This window comes from Rattus rattus, chromosome 15 (genome assembly GCF_011064425.1).
Source record: "Rattus rattus isolate New Zealand chromosome 15, Rrattus_CSIRO_v1, whole genome shotgun sequence".
In the NCBI taxonomy this organism is placed as follows: domain Eukaryota; kingdom Metazoa; phylum Chordata; class Mammalia; order Rodentia; family Muridae; genus Rattus; species Rattus rattus.
The window spans coordinates 34,000,022-34,020,706 of NC_046168.1; the positions used below are offsets into that span (position 1 = coordinate 34,000,022).

The following is a 20,685-nucleotide window of genomic DNA, read 5'->3' on the forward strand; positions in this document are numbered from 1 at the left end:
GCAAAACATTTCTTATTCACCATCTCATTGGAAGTAAAATACTGCCTTTGCTTAATCTATTTGTAGCTGTTGAGAAATACATAAGATACTATCCATGACAGTCTGTCTGTCTGCTTAATGTCCTGTATGTTTAGCAAAAAGCAAACATGTACTGAATCTTTTGGACTTATTAAGACTAATACAGCCTCTCAGAATTTTACATTTTCATGGTAAAGATTAATAATGTGGTCTTTGTTAATAAAAAATTTAGGGCCTGGCTTACAAGTCAGGGCTCTTTAAAAGTTTAGGCTTTGTTGACATTGTAATGAATTAATTTTGATTTTAAGTAATTTTTTCCCTTTCTTGGTTAGTAAAGTAGGCATGACAAAATTCTGTCCTTGAGTTGTTTAACTTTTAGTCACTAGCATCACAGAGAGAACATTGCCATACAACTGTTATCATTTTGTTTTTCTAGAACTTTCACCATTCTAGATTTAAAAATATTTATTCATTAAATACTAATTCTCCTTTCTTCTGCCCAATTGGCCCTCAGTAAGTATTGTGTAAATTTCTGTCTCCATGAATTAGATTATATAGGGTATCTCATTTAAGTAGAACACTTTAGTATTTACCTTTTTATGACTGGCTCGTTTGACCTAGCAGATATCTGTCTGTCTCATCTTTGTTGCAGCATTAATCATAGTTTTTGTTTTTGTTTTTTTTTTTAAGAATTATTTATTTATTTTATGTATAGGAATAACACTGTAGCTGGCTTCAAATACACCAGAAGAGGGCATCAGATCCCATTACAGGTCTTTGTGAGCCACCATGTGGTTGCTGGGAATTGGACTTGGACTGCTGGAAGACCAGTCAGTGCTCCAAACCACTGAGCTATCGCTCCAGTCCCAGTATTAATCATAGTTAACCATTGTTTATATGTGTGACATTTCATTAAATCCATTTGTCAGTCATTAAACATATTAGATTTTTCTACTCTCCAGCTTATTAGCTATTCTTCCACCAATGTTTATTTTGAAATATATTTGTTATGTTACATTATGGCTATTTTATAACTATGTAGAGTATATATGGACACTTGGAGATTGTCTACTTCAGTAACTATCAACAAAGTAGAATTGAAGAATTATTTTGCATTTCTGTTTTTGAACAATCAGTCATTACCCACCCTGATGTTATCTCATAGTGGTTTTGGTTTGCAATTTCCTATTGACTACTGATATGACATGGAAGTTAAATACTTCCATGTTTGTTTATTGACCATCTGTATAATTTTAATTTTTCCCCATTTTTTTTTTTTTTTTTCAGAGCTGGGGACCAAACCCAGGGCCTTGCGCTCACTAGGCAAGCGCTCTACCGCTGAGCTAAATCCCCAACCCCTATACCCCATTTTTAATTGGTTCAGTTTTGTATTATTTCTATATGAATTTTTAAAAAATCACACAAGTAAAAGAACAGTTACTAATAGTTTTGGCTTTTAAATTCATCTATGGAATTATCTTTTCCTATTTTTTCTTCATGGCTGAGATTACACTGTTGACTGTAGGCATCCTTTATTTTGTCTTCAGTTTCCTAGATGTGTGTATTGATATGTTATATCAGATTTGGGGAGCTCTGGACAGTATTTCTTTAAATGCTCTTTCTGCCTCTTTTTCTCCTCTTGTGCCAGATGTCTTAGATGCACATGTTGGTTGGTTAGTTGACAGTGTGTCACAGTTCCTTTAGGCTGCCTTCTTTTTCATTCAGTGCCAGGATTTCTACTTTGTTCTTTTTTTCCCACCTTTATACACACACACACACCCCAAATTTTATTCTCCCCGCCCCGTGTCTCCACCAAGATATCCCTATCCCCAACCCCTGCCCTACCAGACTTCTAAATTCCCTGTGGCCTCTAGTCTCTTGAGGGTTAGTTGTGTCTTCTCTGACTGAACCCAGACCCAGAAGTCCTCTACTGTATATGTATGGTCCAGTGTCTAAGAGGTCTTGGGGGATCCAAATTAATTGAGACTGCTGGTCCTCCCTCCTACAGGGTGGCCCTCCTTTTCATCTTCTTTTAGCTTTTCCTTAATTCAACAGAGGGTCAGCAGTTTCTGTACATTAGGTGGGTGCAAATATCTGCATCTGACTCTTTCAGCTGCTTGTTGGGTCTTTCAGAGGGCATTCATGATAGATCCCTTTTTGTGAGCACTCCATAGCCTCAAGTAATAGTGTCAGGCCTTGGGGCCTCCTCCCCTTGAGCTGGATCCCACTTTGGGCCTATCGCTGGACCTTCTTTTCCTCAGGCTCTTCTCCATTGTTCTTCCAGACAGGAAGAATTATGGGTTAGAGTTTTGACTGTGGTATGGCAACCCCATCCCTCACTTAATGATGTCTTTCTGCTGGAGAAGGGCTCTACAGGTTCCCTCTCCCCCTGTAGGGCATTTCATCTAAGGTCCCTCCCTTTGAGTCCTGAAAGTCTCTAACCTCCCATGTCTCTAGTACATTCTGGAGGGTCCTCCACCCAATACCAGATCATGTATCCCCTTTCCCCCACCCTCCTCAGCCTTTCCCTCCCAGGTTCCTCCCTCCCCACTTGTGATTGCTTTCTTCTCCCTCCCAAGTGGGACTGAGGCGTCCACACTTGGGCCCTTCAGCTTGTTGATCTTTTTGAGTTCTGTGGACTGTATCTTGGGTATTATGTTACTTTTTTCTTTTGCTAATATCCACCTATTAGTGGGTACATACCATTCATGTCCTTTTGGGTCTGAATTATCTCACTCAGGATGATATTTTCTAGTTCTATTTATTGCCTGCAAAACTCAGGATGTCCTTGTTCTTAATAGCAGAGTAGTATTCCATTGTGTAAATGAACCACATTTTCTTTATCCATTCTTCTGTCATGGGACATCTGAGTTGTTTCCAGCTTCTGGCTATCACAAATAAGGCTGCTTGAACATAATGAATGGAACATGTGTCCCTGTGGCATGATGAGGCATCTTTAGGGTATATTCCCAAGAGTGATATTTCTGGGTCTTTAGGTAGTAGGTCTATTTCCAATTTTCTGAGGAACCTCCAAGTTGATTTCCAGAGTGGTTCCCTAATATGCGTTGTCACCTGAGGTTTTTTGATCTTAGCCATTCTGACTGGTGTAAGGGTCATTTTGATTTACATTTTTCTAATTACTAAGGACTTTGAACATTTATTTATGTGCTCCTTAGCTATTCGAGATTCCTCTATTGTGAATTCTCTGTGTAGTTCTATACCCCATCTTTTGATTGGGTTGTTTGTTTTTTGGTGGTTAGCTTCTTGAGTTCTTTGTATATTTTGGATATTAGCCCTCTATCGGATGTGGGGTTAGTGAAGAGTTTTTCCCCAATCTGTAGGTTGCCTATTTGTCTTATTGACTAGGTCCTTTGCCTTACAGAAGCTTCCGGGAGCTTTCTTACCAAATGCTCTAAACGCAGTGGATCTTCTGGGATGCCTCAGGATGTGGTGTCTTCCAGGGAACAGACTAACTAGCAGTCTGTCCCAGCAGAAAGGACTGGGCAGAAGGGCTATTTTATTCTTTTTTTTATTGCCTAACAGTTAAGACATCATTCTCCTGCTTCCTTATAGTTCGTTGTCTATAGTATTCTTTAATGTTTATACATATAAAGAAGATTTATTATAAAGTTGTATTTAGTAGTTTAAATGCCTAGAGTTCTCTGGTGGTGTTTTTTTTTTCCTCCAAAACTTCCCTGTGTCCTTTTTTTTTTAGCAAAATATATATGCTTTGTAAATTTTTATGAGCTTGACACTTTAAATGTTATAGTATTAACTCTCAAAATCACATTACTCCTCTAAAGGTTATTATTTATTGTCCAAACCGGCTTTACAAAGTGCATGTCCCCTGCCTCATGTGATTGCTATTATCTCTTTTCTGTTAGCCAGTGACAGAAATTTCCCAAACATGAACGTTACGAGTTACTTGTTTGGTTTCTTTTTTTTTTTTTCTTTGTTTCAATTTTTTTAAACTTTATGTGTATATGTATATACCTCTGTGCGCGCGCGCGTGTGTGTGTGTGTGTGTGTGTGTGTGTATCAACAAAAGGCAGAAGAGGGCATTTGATCCCCTATAGCTGAAGTTAGAGGTGGTTGTGAGCCACTTGATGAAGGTACTGGAAATAGAGCTTGGGTCTTCTGCAAGAGCAGCAAATGCTCTTAACACTAATCCTTCTTTCTAGGTCCTTTGAGTCACTTTCTTTATTAAACAACCCCTGTTTATTTTAAAGAATTATTAGATTATACAATTCATAAGAAAGTTGCTTCTGACAGTTTTTGCCAACACAATGTTTACTTCAGTAGAGAAAGGTGTTTTTAGGATTTCTTCTTTGTGTTCTTGATGCCCATCAGGTTATTGGTTATTTATTAACAAAGCCTGTAACTGATTACACTGTTGATGATAAGTCAGTAAAGTAGACCTCACCTCACTAACTAGTTCTCATTTGATTAGGTGACATTATGCATAGTCTTAAATGTGGCAACTCAGTAGCAAGGATTTCAGAGCTCTCTCAGCATATCTTACATCTCGACAGTTTACAAAAAAGATAAAGAAAGGAAAAAAAGAAAAACCTGGACACATTTTAAATACTCTAATGGGTGGGTAAGATGGCTCATTATGTAAAGGTGCTTGCCACCAAAGACTTATACCAGAATTTTTCTGAGAATTCACATTACCTACAAGTTGTCCTCTGACCTCCATAATATGCCACGTCATGGACACGTATATACACATAAGTAAAGCATAATAAACTATTTTCTAAAAATTAAAATAACACCTCTTAAAACGGAGTCCATTGGTAGTGACAAGAGAAAATACACACTGGTTGGCTTTTTTAAAATACTACGTGATAGTATTAGAAAGAGATTTTGAAACTTAAGCAAATTGACAGGATAAATCTGTCTTGGGGGTGCGGTAACAAGGACCATTGTCCTTAGCATTATAAGGTATTTAACAGATACCGGTAGCATTTCTCCCCCTATTCATGATAGCTGCAAGTGTATGCAGATTTTGTCAAATGTTACCTTCAGTGGACCAAAAATTTAGATGGAAAGATACTGCTTTAAGAAGTACATTTACTGGGCATGGTGGCACTCAGGAGGCAAGCAGGTCTCAGTGAGTTTGAGGCTAGCCAGAGTGGTTTCAAAAACATATAAAACAGTGAGAGGAATTCCCAAAGGAAGGAGGGAAGATAAGAAAGATTGATTTTGCCGAGACCATAATTTTCTTTCAGGAAGCAGTGATCTTTTATGTACTTCTCATTTTACAAATCAGTTGCTGTGACCGAGGGGGAGGGATTATTTAGTCAGGCAGTTCTTTTGACCATGAAAGTGAAAGGCCCCCTTTTCCCTCTGTTGCTACTGTTGATTAATGCCTCAGCTTTGTTGAGCTAGCTCTGTTGCTTTGTTCCAAAGTTGGCCAGTTAGTTTCATGTGCCTAAAATTAAACTTGATAGATTTTTTTGACTGGATCTCAGTGATTAAAAAGAAAAATAGTACATGTATATAAATAAATCAGTGAAACAAGTTCAGTTGGTTTTGCTCATAGTCATCTTTTTCTCTAAAGGAAAGTAAGGTAATTGTATCTAAGGTAGTGATATCTAGTATTTTCTTGGTTGCCCTTGTTTTTACACCAAAGACTTTATACTTTGGTCGGTCCGTCGGTCAGTCAGATGGATGTTTGTTTGTTGTTTTTTTTTTTTTTTTTTTGAAGCAGGGTTTCTCTATGTAGACCTGACTGTTCTGGACCAGGCTGACCTCAAACTTAGATCTGCCTGCCTCTGCCTCCCTAGTGCTGGGATTAAAGACATGTACCGCCACTGCCTAGCTTTATACTTAGATGTGCCCTTTTATATCATATTCAAGCTCCAGAAGATATTAGAAACATTAATTTCATGTGGATGCTTTCTCTTATAAGAAGCCCATTAACCACTCCCCATCATGTATGATTCCCTTCCTCCTCTTTATTTCTAAGACAACTAAGAAATAATCTTGACTTTTGGTTTTCTCTATAGCAGAAGAACAACTCAGTACTTAAAATGGCCTTTTTTTTAAAAGTACACTTTGTTAAGCTATATGTTCTGAAAATTAACACATGCATTTTCAAATGCCTTTGAGTATTTTAAACTATGTTGTGTTTTATATCAAATCCTAATTTTATTTGTAGCATTCAATGTAAGCTTGAAACATAAGTACGTGCAAATATATAATTTTCATTTAATTTTGAAATCTAGTAAATCTTAGTATTGTAGAATTTAATGCATTTTATGTTGTGATCCACAAGCTATTTAGAAGCAAGAAATCATCAGGATTTAGTATGGATCCTGTTTGCTTACTTTAAATGAAGTCTGGTCTTGTTGACCAGTTGTCTAGCTAGCCCTAAACTCCTGGGCTCAGCACTTGACCAGCCTCTTGAGTAGCTAGTACTATAGGTGTTTGCCACAGTGCTGGGTTGCTTTATCTTTGTGCCACTTTATTTGTATACTACGTTTGAAAAGAACTACTACTTTCTTTTTGTTTTTAGCTGTAGCACCAGTTGTGCCTGATTTAAGTAGTGACATTGATACTAGTAATTTTGATGACTTAGAAGAAGATAAAGGAGATGAAGAAACATTTCCTATTCCAAAAGCTTTTGTTGGCAATCAGCTACCTTTTGTAGGATTTACATATTATAGCAATCGTAGGTAAGTATACCAAGCAGTAATTTAGGGGTAAGTGATAATTCTTTTATATTCACCGTATTTTCTGAAAGATAATGTTTTTAAGTAGGTTTAATGATATCTAAAGTTAGATCTTTTTAGTATACCAATTTCTATTTGTAATATTTGGCATTTGATGGTTTTTTTCTGTCTCATTCATGTTAAGAATATAGTTTTTCAGGAAAATTTGTTGAATTATGTAGCATATCTTCAAGTGAAAATAACAGATGAAATAACTTTATTTTTAAGATTTATTTATTTTATGTATACTGTTGCTTTCTTCAGATATACCAGAAGAGGGCATCGGATCCTACTAAAGATGGTTGTGAGCCACCATGGGGGTGCTGGGAATTGAACTCAGAACCTCTAGAAGAGCAGTCAGTGTTCTTAACCCATCTTTCCAGCCCAATAATTATGTTAATACTGACATTTCATTTATTATTTTTATTTAAAAATTTAACTGCCCAGAAATTTCAGAACAACACAATCCATTTACCTAGCACTTTATCACTGTATTAATGCTATTAAAAAAAACCATAATTTTTAGTTTTTGAAAAACTAGTTTCTCCTTCCTCCTCAAAAAACCAAAACATTTAATGAACATTTCCATCATCTAGAACATACAATTGTACCTATAGTGTTATGTTTGACAAATAACTGTAGCTGTATGTTATGTTTCTGTCCCCTGAGGATAGGGACAACTTACCTAAATTCTGAGTTATCTGAAGGGTTATGCGAATAAAAACATAGTAAAACACAATTTGCATGAAGTAAGCATTCAGTGTTAACTGTTTCTAACTGATAACTTCTAATGTTAACTTCTGTCTTTACATGTACGTAAGGTATAAATTAAAATTAACCTTTAGCTTATTTCATTGTGTTTGGCATTCATCCATTCAACAGATATATTTGATAATTTGTTCTTTGTCACATGTATGGTCAGTACCATGGTACAGAATATGATAAAGTACATGTCCAGTGAGGAAATGAATGAACTTAGAATGTAAGTTCTACTTAACAGAAACAAAATGCCAGACCAGTATCATGCAACAAAGTACTTTTGGTTTAAATCTGCACACCCGTTATTTTTCATTGTTTTAAACTTTTATTGTTTTAAACATTTATTGTTTTAAACATTTTTATTAGCCTTGTAATTTAATTGTTTTAAACATCAATTTATTTCTCATGGTATGGTTTTAAATATTTGACTTACTTGGAGTGATTATTAATTTGAATATTGTAACTAATTTCACGTTAACTAGTCTTATCATTTAAATCAGAACTTTCATAATGATAGATTTGGGTGTACTGTAGAAATCAAGAAGGCAGTGTAGTTCTGCCTCCTAAACTCACTTCCCCAGGATTTTCTTAGTGCTACACTGGACGCTGGAGCAGCATCACTACCAGCGAGCTCACACTTGAGCTTTTACAATAAAACCTACTGTTTAATCTCTTCCTCCTGACACTTACATAATAACTTTATTTACCTTATATTGATATATGTAAACAGGAGATCTTCTAGATAGGTTTTCTTAAAGTCTATCTTATATTATCTAGGGTATAATGGTACTTTTATATTTTTATGAAAACAATATGTTGACAAACAATCCCCAGTATTTTTGGATTCTCTATATGAGTCTAGCAATTAATTACTTTATGTTTCTCTATACAAAGTTAATTTTTAAAATTTGTACTACATTATCGTACACTTCATTGTATTTTCTGATTTTCCTTTATATTCATGATTCATGTTCCTAAGTAATGTTTATATTTCTTAAAAATAGGATATATTGTGTTCTTAAGTATCGTAGTCTAATGTAAATATTTCTTTTTATTATTTTATATGTATGTGTGTAGGCCTGGGTATATGTCTACCTAGACCATGTGTGCAGAAATGTAGTGCCTTTTAAAAGTAGTTGCTTATAACATGAAAAGGTGAAAAATGCAGGTGTTTTTCATAAAGAACCAACAGTTGGCCATGATGGTACATCTCTATAATCTGAGTTCATGGAAGGCTGAGACAAGAGGCAGGTCTGGGCTCACTACATTTCTTTATTGTACATGTGTCTTATTCTGTAATATAGTGTTGACTATACATGTGACAAAGAGCAAAACTCTGTCTTAAAAACAGTCAACAAAATATTTAACTAGCTTACTATAATCTCAAATGTTAAGTTTTAATATACTTGTGTGAGATAGAAAACTTGTGAATCCTGAAATCCAAAAGCTTTATTTCTAAAGGGTAACTATAAAAAATGATTATCAAAATACCTTGAGTATATTCAGCTGTATTCTTAAAGACTTTTATAGAAGTTATTCAGATATCCACATTTTATATAAAAGCAACACTATATGCAACACAAAGAGCTCTTGAACACAAGATAAAGGTGGAGAGGATATGGAAAGAAGGTGTCCTTGTATTCCCCTTCTGCATTCAGCCTTTTACTACCAGTTTGTAGAATGCAATTATATAATCTATTAAATCTGCAAAGTTCTTGCTCTGTCTAGTTCAGAGTCCCAGACAGGATTTTTTGGTACTATGGAGCTTCCTGGCCTTAAGCACTTTTTTTTTTTGTGCTATTTTATGGATTTTAGCATACCTAAAATCTATATATATTTATAATCTAAAATCTATAAAAAAGTCAGTGAGAGAGCCTAAAGTGTGTTGTTAATGTTGTATATGGAATCCTTCTCTTTCTCATGATATTAAGAGTAAAGAATTTAGAAATAAAAAGCTAAACTTTAATGGAGTTAAAAGCAAAATAGAAGAAGAGCACTGAGGTTGTGATTTCTTTGAATTTCAGCAGCAACTATTGCACTACTTTGTGTAATAAATACCACTTTGTTTTTGCTGTCGATGCATCATTAATGTTTTCATTAAGTATTTTTAAAAATTGGCTAGTTTTTGTTTTTAATGTTCCTGAACAGTATAAATATTGATATATATTTCCTATAAAAAACGTTGAATTATAATTGTTACTTAGGAACTATCTAACTTACATATTGTTTCTAAAATAAAAATTAAACGTACTTAATTTTTAAAATATTAGCTAGTAAACACTGAACATAAAACAGGCACACAGTGCTTATTGTTTGTTACTATATGTTAAAAACTATTTTCTTTTAAATTCCATACTCTCACTCTATAGATACTTAACTTCAGCAAATCCCAGTGAGAACAGATCTAGCTCCAATGTGGATAAAAACGTGGTAGGTATTTCTTACTCTCAGTTTGGTTTTTATTTTTAAATTCACAGTTAATGTATTTGTGTGTGATATTAAGTAAGCATATGAATTGCTTGTGAATGTGCAGTTAGTTTAAATATTTATGACACTTAAATTATTATCTATTCAGTATTTCTTATCTGAGTATCATATATATGTTATATTTATATATATAATATGTATGTAAATAGTTAAGAAATTATAAACTGCTACTGATTAACAATTATTATCCTTTAAATCATTAGTCCAAGCTGGAAATTGTATTAAATGATAACTACTCATTTCATCACCCTTTCCTCAGGCCCTGGTAACCTGCTCTACTTTGTCTCTCAATTTCTTCTACTCTCTCCTATAAATGGAATTAGATATATTTGTCTTTATGTGACAGGCTTATTTCATTTACCTAAATTCACCCATATCGCATTATATATTAGACTTCCCATTTTAAAGACTGGATAGTATCTCAGTGGACATATTTACTACATTATGTGTATACATGCATTAAATTTAAAAAGTTTTAAGTAAAAGAATGTTATACTACAAACATCAATCAGACAGAACAGTAAAGGGTTGGAAAGCGCCCTTTTACTAACAGCGGTAAAAAGCCATTGCTCTTCTACTGCTGAAAGCAAGGAGGAAGTTTGGCATGATAAAGAGGAGCCCAGAATGTAGAACAAGAGTGTTGAAAGAGTAGCTTCATATCTCCATCTGTCTTGTGTTTGGGTTTTTTTTGTTTTTTTTTTTTATTTTCCCTTATTGTCTGAGACTAAGCACAACAGACCCAGGCAGTGTAATCTGTAGATTTTATGAAAAGTAGAAGGTAGATCTTTAAGACTGAAAAGGAGTTGGGGAAATAGAGAATAACTAGTATTGCCGGCATAACTTAATTTCTTCATTCTTTGGAATTTGTTATATATGATAAATAAGCATATTATTAAGGAACTTGGTATGTTCTAGTTAGGAATTCTTTCTGTTGTTCATGTGACTGAAAAGACAAGCCTACCTGACTTCTTTCCCTCCTTCTAAGAATAATTACCTTGTTATCCTTAAAATACCTGGTGTACACAAGACACTTTTTTTTTCTTTTTTTAATTTTTAAGATAGGGTTTCTCTGTGTAATCCTTGCTGTCCTGGAACTTGCCGTATAGACCAAGATAGCCTCAAACTTACAGAGATCTACCTGCCTCTGCCTCCTGAGTGCTAGGATTAAAGGCATGCACCACCACTGCCTGTCTCATAGATGTATTTTATTTACGTTTGCTTTTTGATTTGTGTGTTTTATGGTCCTGGATATCAAAGCCAGGTTCAATATAAATTTGACTACTGAACTATATATACTCATCATCTTGGTTATATGCTTTTAATCAAGAAGCAAAGGAGTAGCAATTAGGTTTTTTAATTGTTGTTTCTTACATTTTTTTCAAGATTAAAAATTTTTAATGCATGCATTTATATATACCTGGGTTTATGTTGGTTGGTACACCATGTGAGTGCATGTACCTGTGGAATATAGAAGAGACCATCAAGTTACCTGGGACTGGAGCTACAAGTGGTTGTGAGCTACCTGATAAAGGGTGCTGGGAACTGAACTCTTGCCTTCTAAGAGTAGTAAGTGCTCATAACCACTGAGCCCATTTACAATGTTCTGTGTAGCTCTTACTGGCTTCAAACTCAGTGTCTGGTTAAAGATGAGCATGAACTTGATCTTTGTGCCCCTCAGTCCCTTGTGTTGCCATTACTAGTATGGGTCATTTATATCTAGTTTATGTGGTACTAGGGACTAGAAGCTAGGGCTTCATGCATCCTAGGTAAGCAGTCTATGAACTGGGTCATTTCCCCAGTATTATTTATTTTTTACTTGGCTTTGGTTTGGTTTCTTGAGATAGCCTCAGATAGTTTGGGATGGCCTTTAGCTATGATGACCTTGAACTTCTGATTCCACTTCCACAGTGCCAGCAGCCATTTTTGTGAAGCAGATTCTTTTGATATATTTCCTCTTGAATGTAAGAGAACATATGATAAAAAGAGAAAAGGGAGAGTTCTATGGTAGTACTCTTCCTGCTCTGGTCATTTTTAAAAATAATTTTTTTTGTTCGTGTGTGCACGTGTATATGCAAAGGTCAGATTCAGTGTCTTTTTTATTCTCTCCAACCTTTTCGTTTATTCTAGGTCTCTCCTTAATCTTGGAGCTCATTGATTAGCTAAGCTAGCTGAGCAGCAAACCCCAGGCACATCATCCTATCTCCTCCCCAGCTTATCTAGCACTAGAATTATAATCATGTGCCACTGAACCTTCTTCCTAGCCCTGGAATACTAATTATTTTATGATGTCATACTGTGTATACAATGGTCCTACTTATTTCTTAAAGATTGGTATGAGTTAATTCCTAGTGATATTTTTTATCTTGTGCTGCGTTTGATTTTTTTTCCCCCATTATCCGACATCCTATTTTCTTATCTCTCCTTTCTACTTCCTTCTCCTTTGGGCTCATTTTTCCATCTGTTAGGTGCACCTTAAAGCATTTATATTTTTGGTAAAATTAGAAGTGACTCTTTTTCTTTAGTACATTCTATAGGCAGTCTTATTAACACCACATCGTAATATTTTGTGCCTATGTCTTTGAATTACATATTTTTAACTGATACGTAAAACATAAAAATGTACATAGTGGGCTAATGTTTTGATACATTTGAATTATGAACAACTCTATTGAGAAAATACGAACTAACATTATTCAAAAAGGTAAAGGATTAAATTAGTCATTCTAAACAGCCATAAAATGCTAATAAAAGTGTTACTTTTAATTTCTCTGAATATTAGCAGAATGAAGGATTTTTTTCTTTTCAATTAAAGCAGGAAAGTTTACAGAAAACAATCTACAAGCTTGAAGAACAACTGCATAATGAAATGCAATTAAAAGATGAAATGGAGCAAAAGTGCAGGTGAGACTGTCCTTCAGTGAAACTCTAATTAGAAGTTAGGTATATATTTTAGAATGTATACTCTGTCAACACCTTAGAGGGATATGGAAGATGGGGATATCAAAGTTGCTACTTATGCACACCCATAAAAAGCTTCTTGGCCAGAATTGACAATAATACTGATAGCTTGTCATGTAGGTTGACTGTAGAGTGGTGCTTAGCATACCCAGGGCCCTGGCCCTGAGTTTCATCCCCAGCACTGCAAAAAGAAGAGTAAGGAACATTTGTGTTGGCATTAGGTACAGAAATGTTTTGTCAGGTTTTTAAAAATTAGTTGCCACATTCATTTCCCTCCACTATGTTTTAAGTAGCTAATTGAAAGGAATTTCTGAAATGCAAAATAATCTTCTGAGCTAAAATGACTAATTTTCATTCTTCCACTGAGATTTTCTAGAGTATAATTCATTTAATTATTTTTTTTTCCTGGTTGAATCAAATTCTTTTGGTAACATGTATTTATTTACAGAATAGAATGACTCTCATCCTGTAGATTGCAACCCTTTTATGGGTCAAATGACCCTGTCATAGGGATCTCTTAAGACCATCCTACATATTGGATATTTATATTACAATTTATAACAGCAAAATTGCAATGAAGTAGCAGCAACTTATTGTTGGAGGTCACTATACCAAGAGGAACTGTATTAAAGGCTTGCAGTAGGAGATTGAAAGTTACTGAAGTAGATGATGATCAAGGTATTTTAAAATAACTCAAAATAATGTCCAAACTTTTCGCTACAAATAATTTTATAATTACATTTTATGACTATTATTGAGTAAGTGAAATATAATTGTAGCAGATTTAGTATTCTGTAAATGGTATTGGGAAAACTTGAGAATACTAGAAGCATAGAAAATAATTAAGTTTTTTTTTTTTCTGCCTACCTTTCCTGGTATATTATATAGCTAACTGTATAATTTAAAATTAAAAAGGCAAGAAGCATGTAATGAACAAACAACTGCAGCTGGATTTGGAAGGAATTTCTAAGAGTGAAGTGTAGAAATAAGGGAGGGAAAGAGTAGATACAAACATGAAAATACTGAGACATTTCTACTTTAAAACTTAGGAGCTGTAAAGATGGCTCCTGCTTTTGCAGCCATGTAGTGTGGCTCACAAGCATCTGTAACTCCAGTTCCAGGGCATCCGACACCTTCTCATGGACTCCGTGGACATCGCACTCAAGTGTTTACATAACTTGCACACAGGCATACATGTGTGCATATTTTAAAATAAAACAACAATCTTTAAAAATTTTTAGAAAACCTAAAATTTTGTAGGTGTTGGTGAAGAAGGGTTTGAGGAAGAAATCAGAATAGCCAAAGCAGGTGATCATAGAAAAATATGTAACCTCAAGAAATGGAAATGACAGACTTAATCCCAACTCTTTAGGAAGCGAAGGCAAGAGGATTAAGAATTTTTTTTTTAGCCCAGGCATTCAAATAATTTTAATTACATTCATTTACCAAAGATTGTGGGGCTGGAGAAATGGTTCAGAGTTTAAGAGCACTGGCTGCTCTTTGAGGTCCTGAGATCCATTCTCAGCAACCATCTGTAATGGGATCCGATGCCCTCTTCTGGTGTGTCTAAAGACAGCTATAGTGATCTCACATAAATAAAATAGATAAATCTTAAAAAGTAAGATTTTAGTCTGTGCTAAATAATGTGCATACCAACTATATAGTATTAAGTCAAAGAAGATATGACCCCTATTTATGTGGAGCTAGTAAACATTAGGGAAGGCAATATAATTATAAATTAATTGGTACATGGTAAGTTAGGAAGAATAAAATGATACAGTGTAATGTATAGCATGGTAGAAGAACACCATGGTTAATCCCCCTTACCTATAATCTCAGCACTGAAGAGGTAGAACAGGAAAATCACAAGTTCAAGGCCAGCCTAGGCTACATAAGACTATGCCTGCTCCCTCAAAAAGAAAAAGAAAGAAAAGGAAAGGAAAAGAGAGAAAAGAAAAAATGAGGATTATATCATCAGATTCCTATACCACTTTATTGAATGTTTTCAAAACTCAGAACCAAAAAGTTGGGTGAGAAGACTAAAGTGTTCTTTAGAAGAAAGTGTTAAAATCCAGGAATTATACATTGTGGAGGTCTTGTAAGGGGAGTTGATTAGCTGTTCGATAAGAAGAAAAGACGGAGATGAGCCTGGGAAAGTCGGGACAGTCAACATCTTAAAAGACTTTGTTTCTTCGACAAAGGGATTTGAAATTTACCTTAAGAATGGTGGAATATACAGAAGGTCATTAAAGAATTGGAAAATGTTTTTCCATCATCCACGCACCATCTTACAGGCCAGGTATAGTATAGGCATGGCACTACCTATACTGCCAGTGCAGAGAGGGTCGGTCCTCCGCACTCCGAGACTGCCTAAGTAGAAAAGTGGAGCATCATCAAGGAAAACACCTAAGGTCAATGTTAGGAGCCTCACTCTGCTTACGCTGTGCACCTGCACACATGTATACACACACCTACAGATTAAATACTCACACTGTGCACCTGCACACATGTATATACGCCTACAGATTAAATACTCACACTGCGCACCTGCACACATGTATATACGCCTACAGATTAAATACTCACACTGTGCACCTGCACACATGTATACACACACCTACAGACTAAATACCTCACTGGGTAATTGGCAGAACTTGACTTCTTCATTTTTTCACTTTTTTGTTTGTTTTGTTTTTTTGTTTTGTTTTGTTTAAAAGAAACAAAAAAGGAAGATTAGTCAAGGATAATTCCCTGTTGATATAAAGTACTTGTATGTTCTAGAAGAAAAGGAAATTAATATTGAAGGGATCTGTATAGGACTATAAAATTTTGTTGCTACATCATTAATGTAATTTGGTACTGTTATAAATCATAATGTAAATATCTTGATATGCAACCCCCAAGGGACATGACCCACAGGTTGAGAACCACTGTATGAGAAGGTCAGAATTAGCTTAGAGACAAAGAAAAGACATCATGGTGGAGATAATACAGTTTGGGTAGATCTCAGACTTTGCCTACATTACCCATACATTTACTTATTTGATGTATGCCACTTTCTCATTATTCACTTAGTCTTTTAGGATAGATTGAGTGGCTTTTACTTGATAGCATACTGATTAGGAAGTTCAGAAATTGCAGGGCTGGGAGTTGAAGGCAAGATTTCTCTGTATGTCCTTTACTGTCCTGGAACTCACTCTGTTGACTAGGCTGGGGTCAAAGGCACATGCTATCACCACCTGCAGTTGAGAAATTCTTAATGGTAGATCCATAGACCTTTTCCCAGGGGGTCTTTAAACTTGGAAGAGAAAAATATTACCTTTAAAAAAATTTTTTACTAGCATTGTGTGTATGAGTACAAAGGCATGCATTTGTGACACACACACGTGTGTGTGTGTGTGTGTGTGTGTGTGTGTGTGTGTGTGTGTGTGTGTGTGTGTGTGTGTGTGTGTGTAAGGTGTTAGATTGGGTTCCAAGGCACTGTTATTGCTGAATCATCCTGCTGTCCCCAGAGCTTTCTTTTTCTTTTCCCCAAGCAACAATCTATAGATAATAGACTGTAGCTATGAGTTTTTGCCAATAAAAGACAAGATGTTTTCCAGTATTGTTATTGATATTGCTGCATTATCTCTGCATCTCAATTGTATTCATCACTACTTTGAAATTATTGCTACATACCATGCCAATTAGAATATTACTAAGGAAACACTGAGCTATACATGTTTTTAAACTTTTTATCTGTATTTTGGTGTAATTGACACCTTTTAATCTTACATAATTTGTGTGCCTTCAAAAATATACTTATTGCTCCACAGAAGCACACGTCTCATTAGACCAGCCAGACCACACACACACACACACACACACACACACACACACCCCAGTTTTTAAGACAATCAAGTGAAAAAGACTGTTGATATTAACACTGGGTAATGAAAATAAATGGATTTATAATCTGTATTTTGTTGTGTTTTGTTTTTACAGAACTTCAAACATAAAACTAGACAAGATAATGAAAGAATTGGATGAAGAGGTACTTTTTAATTTATTAAGTACAAGTAATTTTTCTTTATGTCATTTTTCCCCCTTTCATTTGGGTACGTTTCTAGAGGCAGTTTCATTTGAAATCACAAAGCATAATGAGAAATTAAGATGAAAATTTTACTTTAGATTCCAGGTTTAAGTTTACAGATTATACTTTGGTTCCCTTTGTACAACTTTATTCTAAGACCATTTTGAAATTTTAGTACATAAATTTCAACTTTGTGGTTCTTGAGAGCTGAAAAACAAGAAGCAAGATATCAAAAGTAGAAGCTACAACTATGTCAGAAAGGCAGACTGGGAAGAAAGATAAGAAATATTTCAAATGATTGATACAGACATGATACCACAGGATTAGTAGGGCTTAGAATTGAGTTTACAAGTATTCATGTTTTCTATGATTTCCTATCAGCCTGGTTTAATTAGCAGAGAAACAGTGTTTCCTGATAGATGTTTGTGCACAAATATATAATAAACTTTTAGTCTTGTTAACTTTCTATTTTGTGATGACTCTCTTAGGCAGAAATAGACACTCTTTATAGTCTTCTTCTAATGTAAATATCCTTTGTCTTTTAGACTTAATCTTTGATAAATTTTACGTTGTCCTGTTTTTCTTCCCTAGAGTAATTCTACCTGTTAGTGACGTTTTTCTCTTTAATTTGTGGCTTAGGATATAAGTGTAGTCATCTCAAGATTTTGACAACTTTTTTTTCTATTAGTCTCAGTACGAACTTAGTCTTAATTAGCCCTTAATATTTCATTCTGATTGGTTAAGGAATCAGTCCTAAATTCAGATAAGCTATATGCTTAAGTTACTCATCCTTCTGAGTTCAAGATCGAGAGGTAGGTCTTAATTATTAAATTAATATATTCCTACTTATGGGCAAAGTGAAAGTACTGTTTCCTCTTCTTACTACTAAGTACAGGTAAGATTCCTATACATTAAATGTAAAACAAATATGAGGCGATCCTGAGAAGTGGGAAGAAAGCTGACCAGCTCTGAGGTACTTGATTTCTAAGAAACACCACAGGTTTCTCAGTTGACAGAGTGCTTGAGTAGCCTAAATTCTTACAACCTCATAAAATAGAGATGTTGGCACATGCCTATAATCCTGTATGTAGTGCTCCACAGAAGCACACATCTAGCATGTGCTGGGAGTAGTGGAAATGGATGCTGGGAGAACAAAAGTCCAGGTCATCTTTAAGTATATAGCAAGTTCAGTGCTAGCCTGGAACACATCAGATCCTGTCTCAGAGAATAAATAAGTAGTAGGAATATTATGGGTCCCTCCTTCCTGGCCTCAAAATAACAAGAGCAGACTTTATAGAACATAACCACATCATTAACATCATCTGTTCAACTGTGGCAGAATATACAGTCTTTTCAAGTACTTGAGAACCACATACCAAGATAAGTCTTGTCCTGTGCCATGAAGTATACTTAAAGGAATCAGAATGATAGTGTGTACTGACCAAAATATAATCAGGCCAGAATGAGTAACAGGTAGATAACAGAAAAACTGAACATGTAAAAGTCAAATGAGAAAAAGATGCACTCAGAGGGATAAAAATACATTGGGATGATGATTATTTATATATTCAAGTTTTTTATGTTTCAAAAATGTAAAGCTTTCCTCATTGAAAATATGTAATCAAATGTAAGAAAAAAGAAGAAAAAATACAAAATCAAAATTTGTGAGATACAGTTAACACAGTGCCTAATGGAAAGATTATATAGCATGCATGTTCATATTAGAAGGAAAGTTGATAATGACGAATCTTAACAAAAACAGTGAAAAGAATAGAGGTCACTGCATTTGGAAATGACAAGGAAGAAAATGGGTGGAACAAAAGAACTTGTTTGAAAAGATCCACAGAATTGGTAAATCTCCAGCAAGATTGACAGAGGAAGAAAGAATCAGAGTAACGAATGAAAAAGAGTTGTGAGGGAATGATGTGAACAACTCTAAACATGTCTTTTTTATTATTATTGAAATTTTTATTCATTTACATTTGAAATATCCCCTTTCCTGGTTTCCTGTCCATAAGCCCCCATTCCATCCCCATCCCCTTTCTATGAGGGTGTTCCCCCACCCATCTACCCACCCTTTCCTACCTCCCCGCCCTGACTTTCCCCTACACTGGGGCATGGAGCCTTGACAGGACCAAGGGCTTCTCCTCCCACTGGTGCCCAACAAGGCCGTCCTCTGCTACACATGCAGCTGGAGCCACGGGTATGTCTTTGGATGGTGGTTTAGTCCCTGGGAGCTCTGGTTGGTTGGTATTGTTGTTCTAATGGGGTTGCAAGCCCCTTCAGCTCCTTCAATCCTTTCTCTAACTCCTCCAGTGGGGTCCCCATTCTCAGTTCTATGGTTGGCTGCGAGAGTTAGCCTCTGTATTTAAACATGTCATTTAATTGAATTAAAGGAATTGCTTGAAAAATCCAACATGCCACAACTCTGTGTGGAAAAGATCATTTCTATAGCAATATATAACGCTAAGGAGAGTGAATCCATCATTTTAAAACTTTTCCCCACCAGCACGAAAAAAGAAAATCTCAATGACCAGATAACTTCACTAGATTATTCTGCCAAGTTTAAAGAAAACAACAAATAATTTACAACACGTCAAAATAAGAACATTTCCTAATTCATTTTGTTAGACTAATAACCTTATATAGACTATAAAAAAAGTAGAGATCACTACCACTCACAACTACAAAGTCTTTAGCACAATACTAGTGTACATCTCAGCAGCACATAAAAAGATAACCTATGCGGGCTGGAGAGGTGGCTCAGTGATTAAGAGCACTGACTGTTCTTCCAGAGGTCCTGAATTCAAATCCCAGCAACCACATGGTGGCTCACAACCATCTGTAATGCAATCTGCTGCCCTCTTCTGATGTGTCTGAAGACAGCTACAGTGTACATATATATAATAAATAAATAAATCTTTAAAAAAAGATAATCTAAGGGGTTGGGGATTTAGCTCAGTGGTAGCGCTTGCCTAGGAGCGCAAGGCCTGAGTTTGGTCCCCAGCTCCAAAAAAAAAAAAAAGAACCAAAAAAAAAAAAAAAGATAATCTAGCTAGCTAGTTTATTTCAGGGATGCAGCATTCATTTATATTATTTAATATTTAATATTTTAAAATCAGTCACTTAAATTCATCATATTAAGTCTAAGGAAGAAAAACCAAATGATCTTATTACTTGATACAGAAAAGGCATTAGAGAAAATGCAGTATCCACAGTAAAAAATTATCAGAAAATTCAGGTTAAAAAATGGCATATGTTAAATCCTATATTTCACACCATATCTAATTGTAAAAGAATAAGTACTTCCCTCAAGGTCTGTTAATAACAAAAACACATCATCTCTCATCTCATCATTATTCAGTTAGTACTAGAACTTGTGGTCAGGACATATAACCAAAAAAGGATCAGAGAAGAAGAGGGAAGCCTGTCTATGTGTCTTATGCAAGAGACACAATGATCAAAACTGTATGATCTTGACTTAAGAGGTTAAGAGTATTGGCTGCTCTTTCAGAGGTCCTGAGTTCAATTTCCAGCAACCAACTGATGGTTTGTAACCATCTATAATGAGATCTTGTGCCCTCTTCTGGCCTGTAGGTATGCATGCAAGCAGAATGCTGTATACATGATAAATAAATCTTTTTTTAAAAAAAAGAAAGAAACCCACACAATTAT

General features: G+C 35.1%; 1 protein-coding gene across 3 annotated transcripts in view; it reads left to right on the forward strand.

Moving 5' to 3' along the window:
• Rock1 (Rho associated coiled-coil containing protein kinase 1) overlaps positions 1-20,685 on the forward strand; it is a 118,048-nt gene that overhangs the window by 58,578 nt on the left and 38,785 nt on the right. For 2 of the 3 annotated variants that reach the window (XM_032885865.1, XM_032885867.1), the window contains exons 10-13: positions 6,539-6,698; positions 9,863-9,923; positions 12,793-12,881; positions 16,923-16,971. In XM_032885865.1, coding sequence (XP_032741756.1) covers positions 6,539-6,698; positions 9,863-9,923; positions 12,793-12,881; positions 16,923-16,971 — 359 coding nt within the window. The remainder of the gene's footprint in view (positions 1-6,538; positions 6,699-9,862; positions 9,924-12,792; positions 12,882-16,922; positions 16,972-20,685) is intronic. The other variant, XM_032885866.1, reaches the window with a different exon arrangement.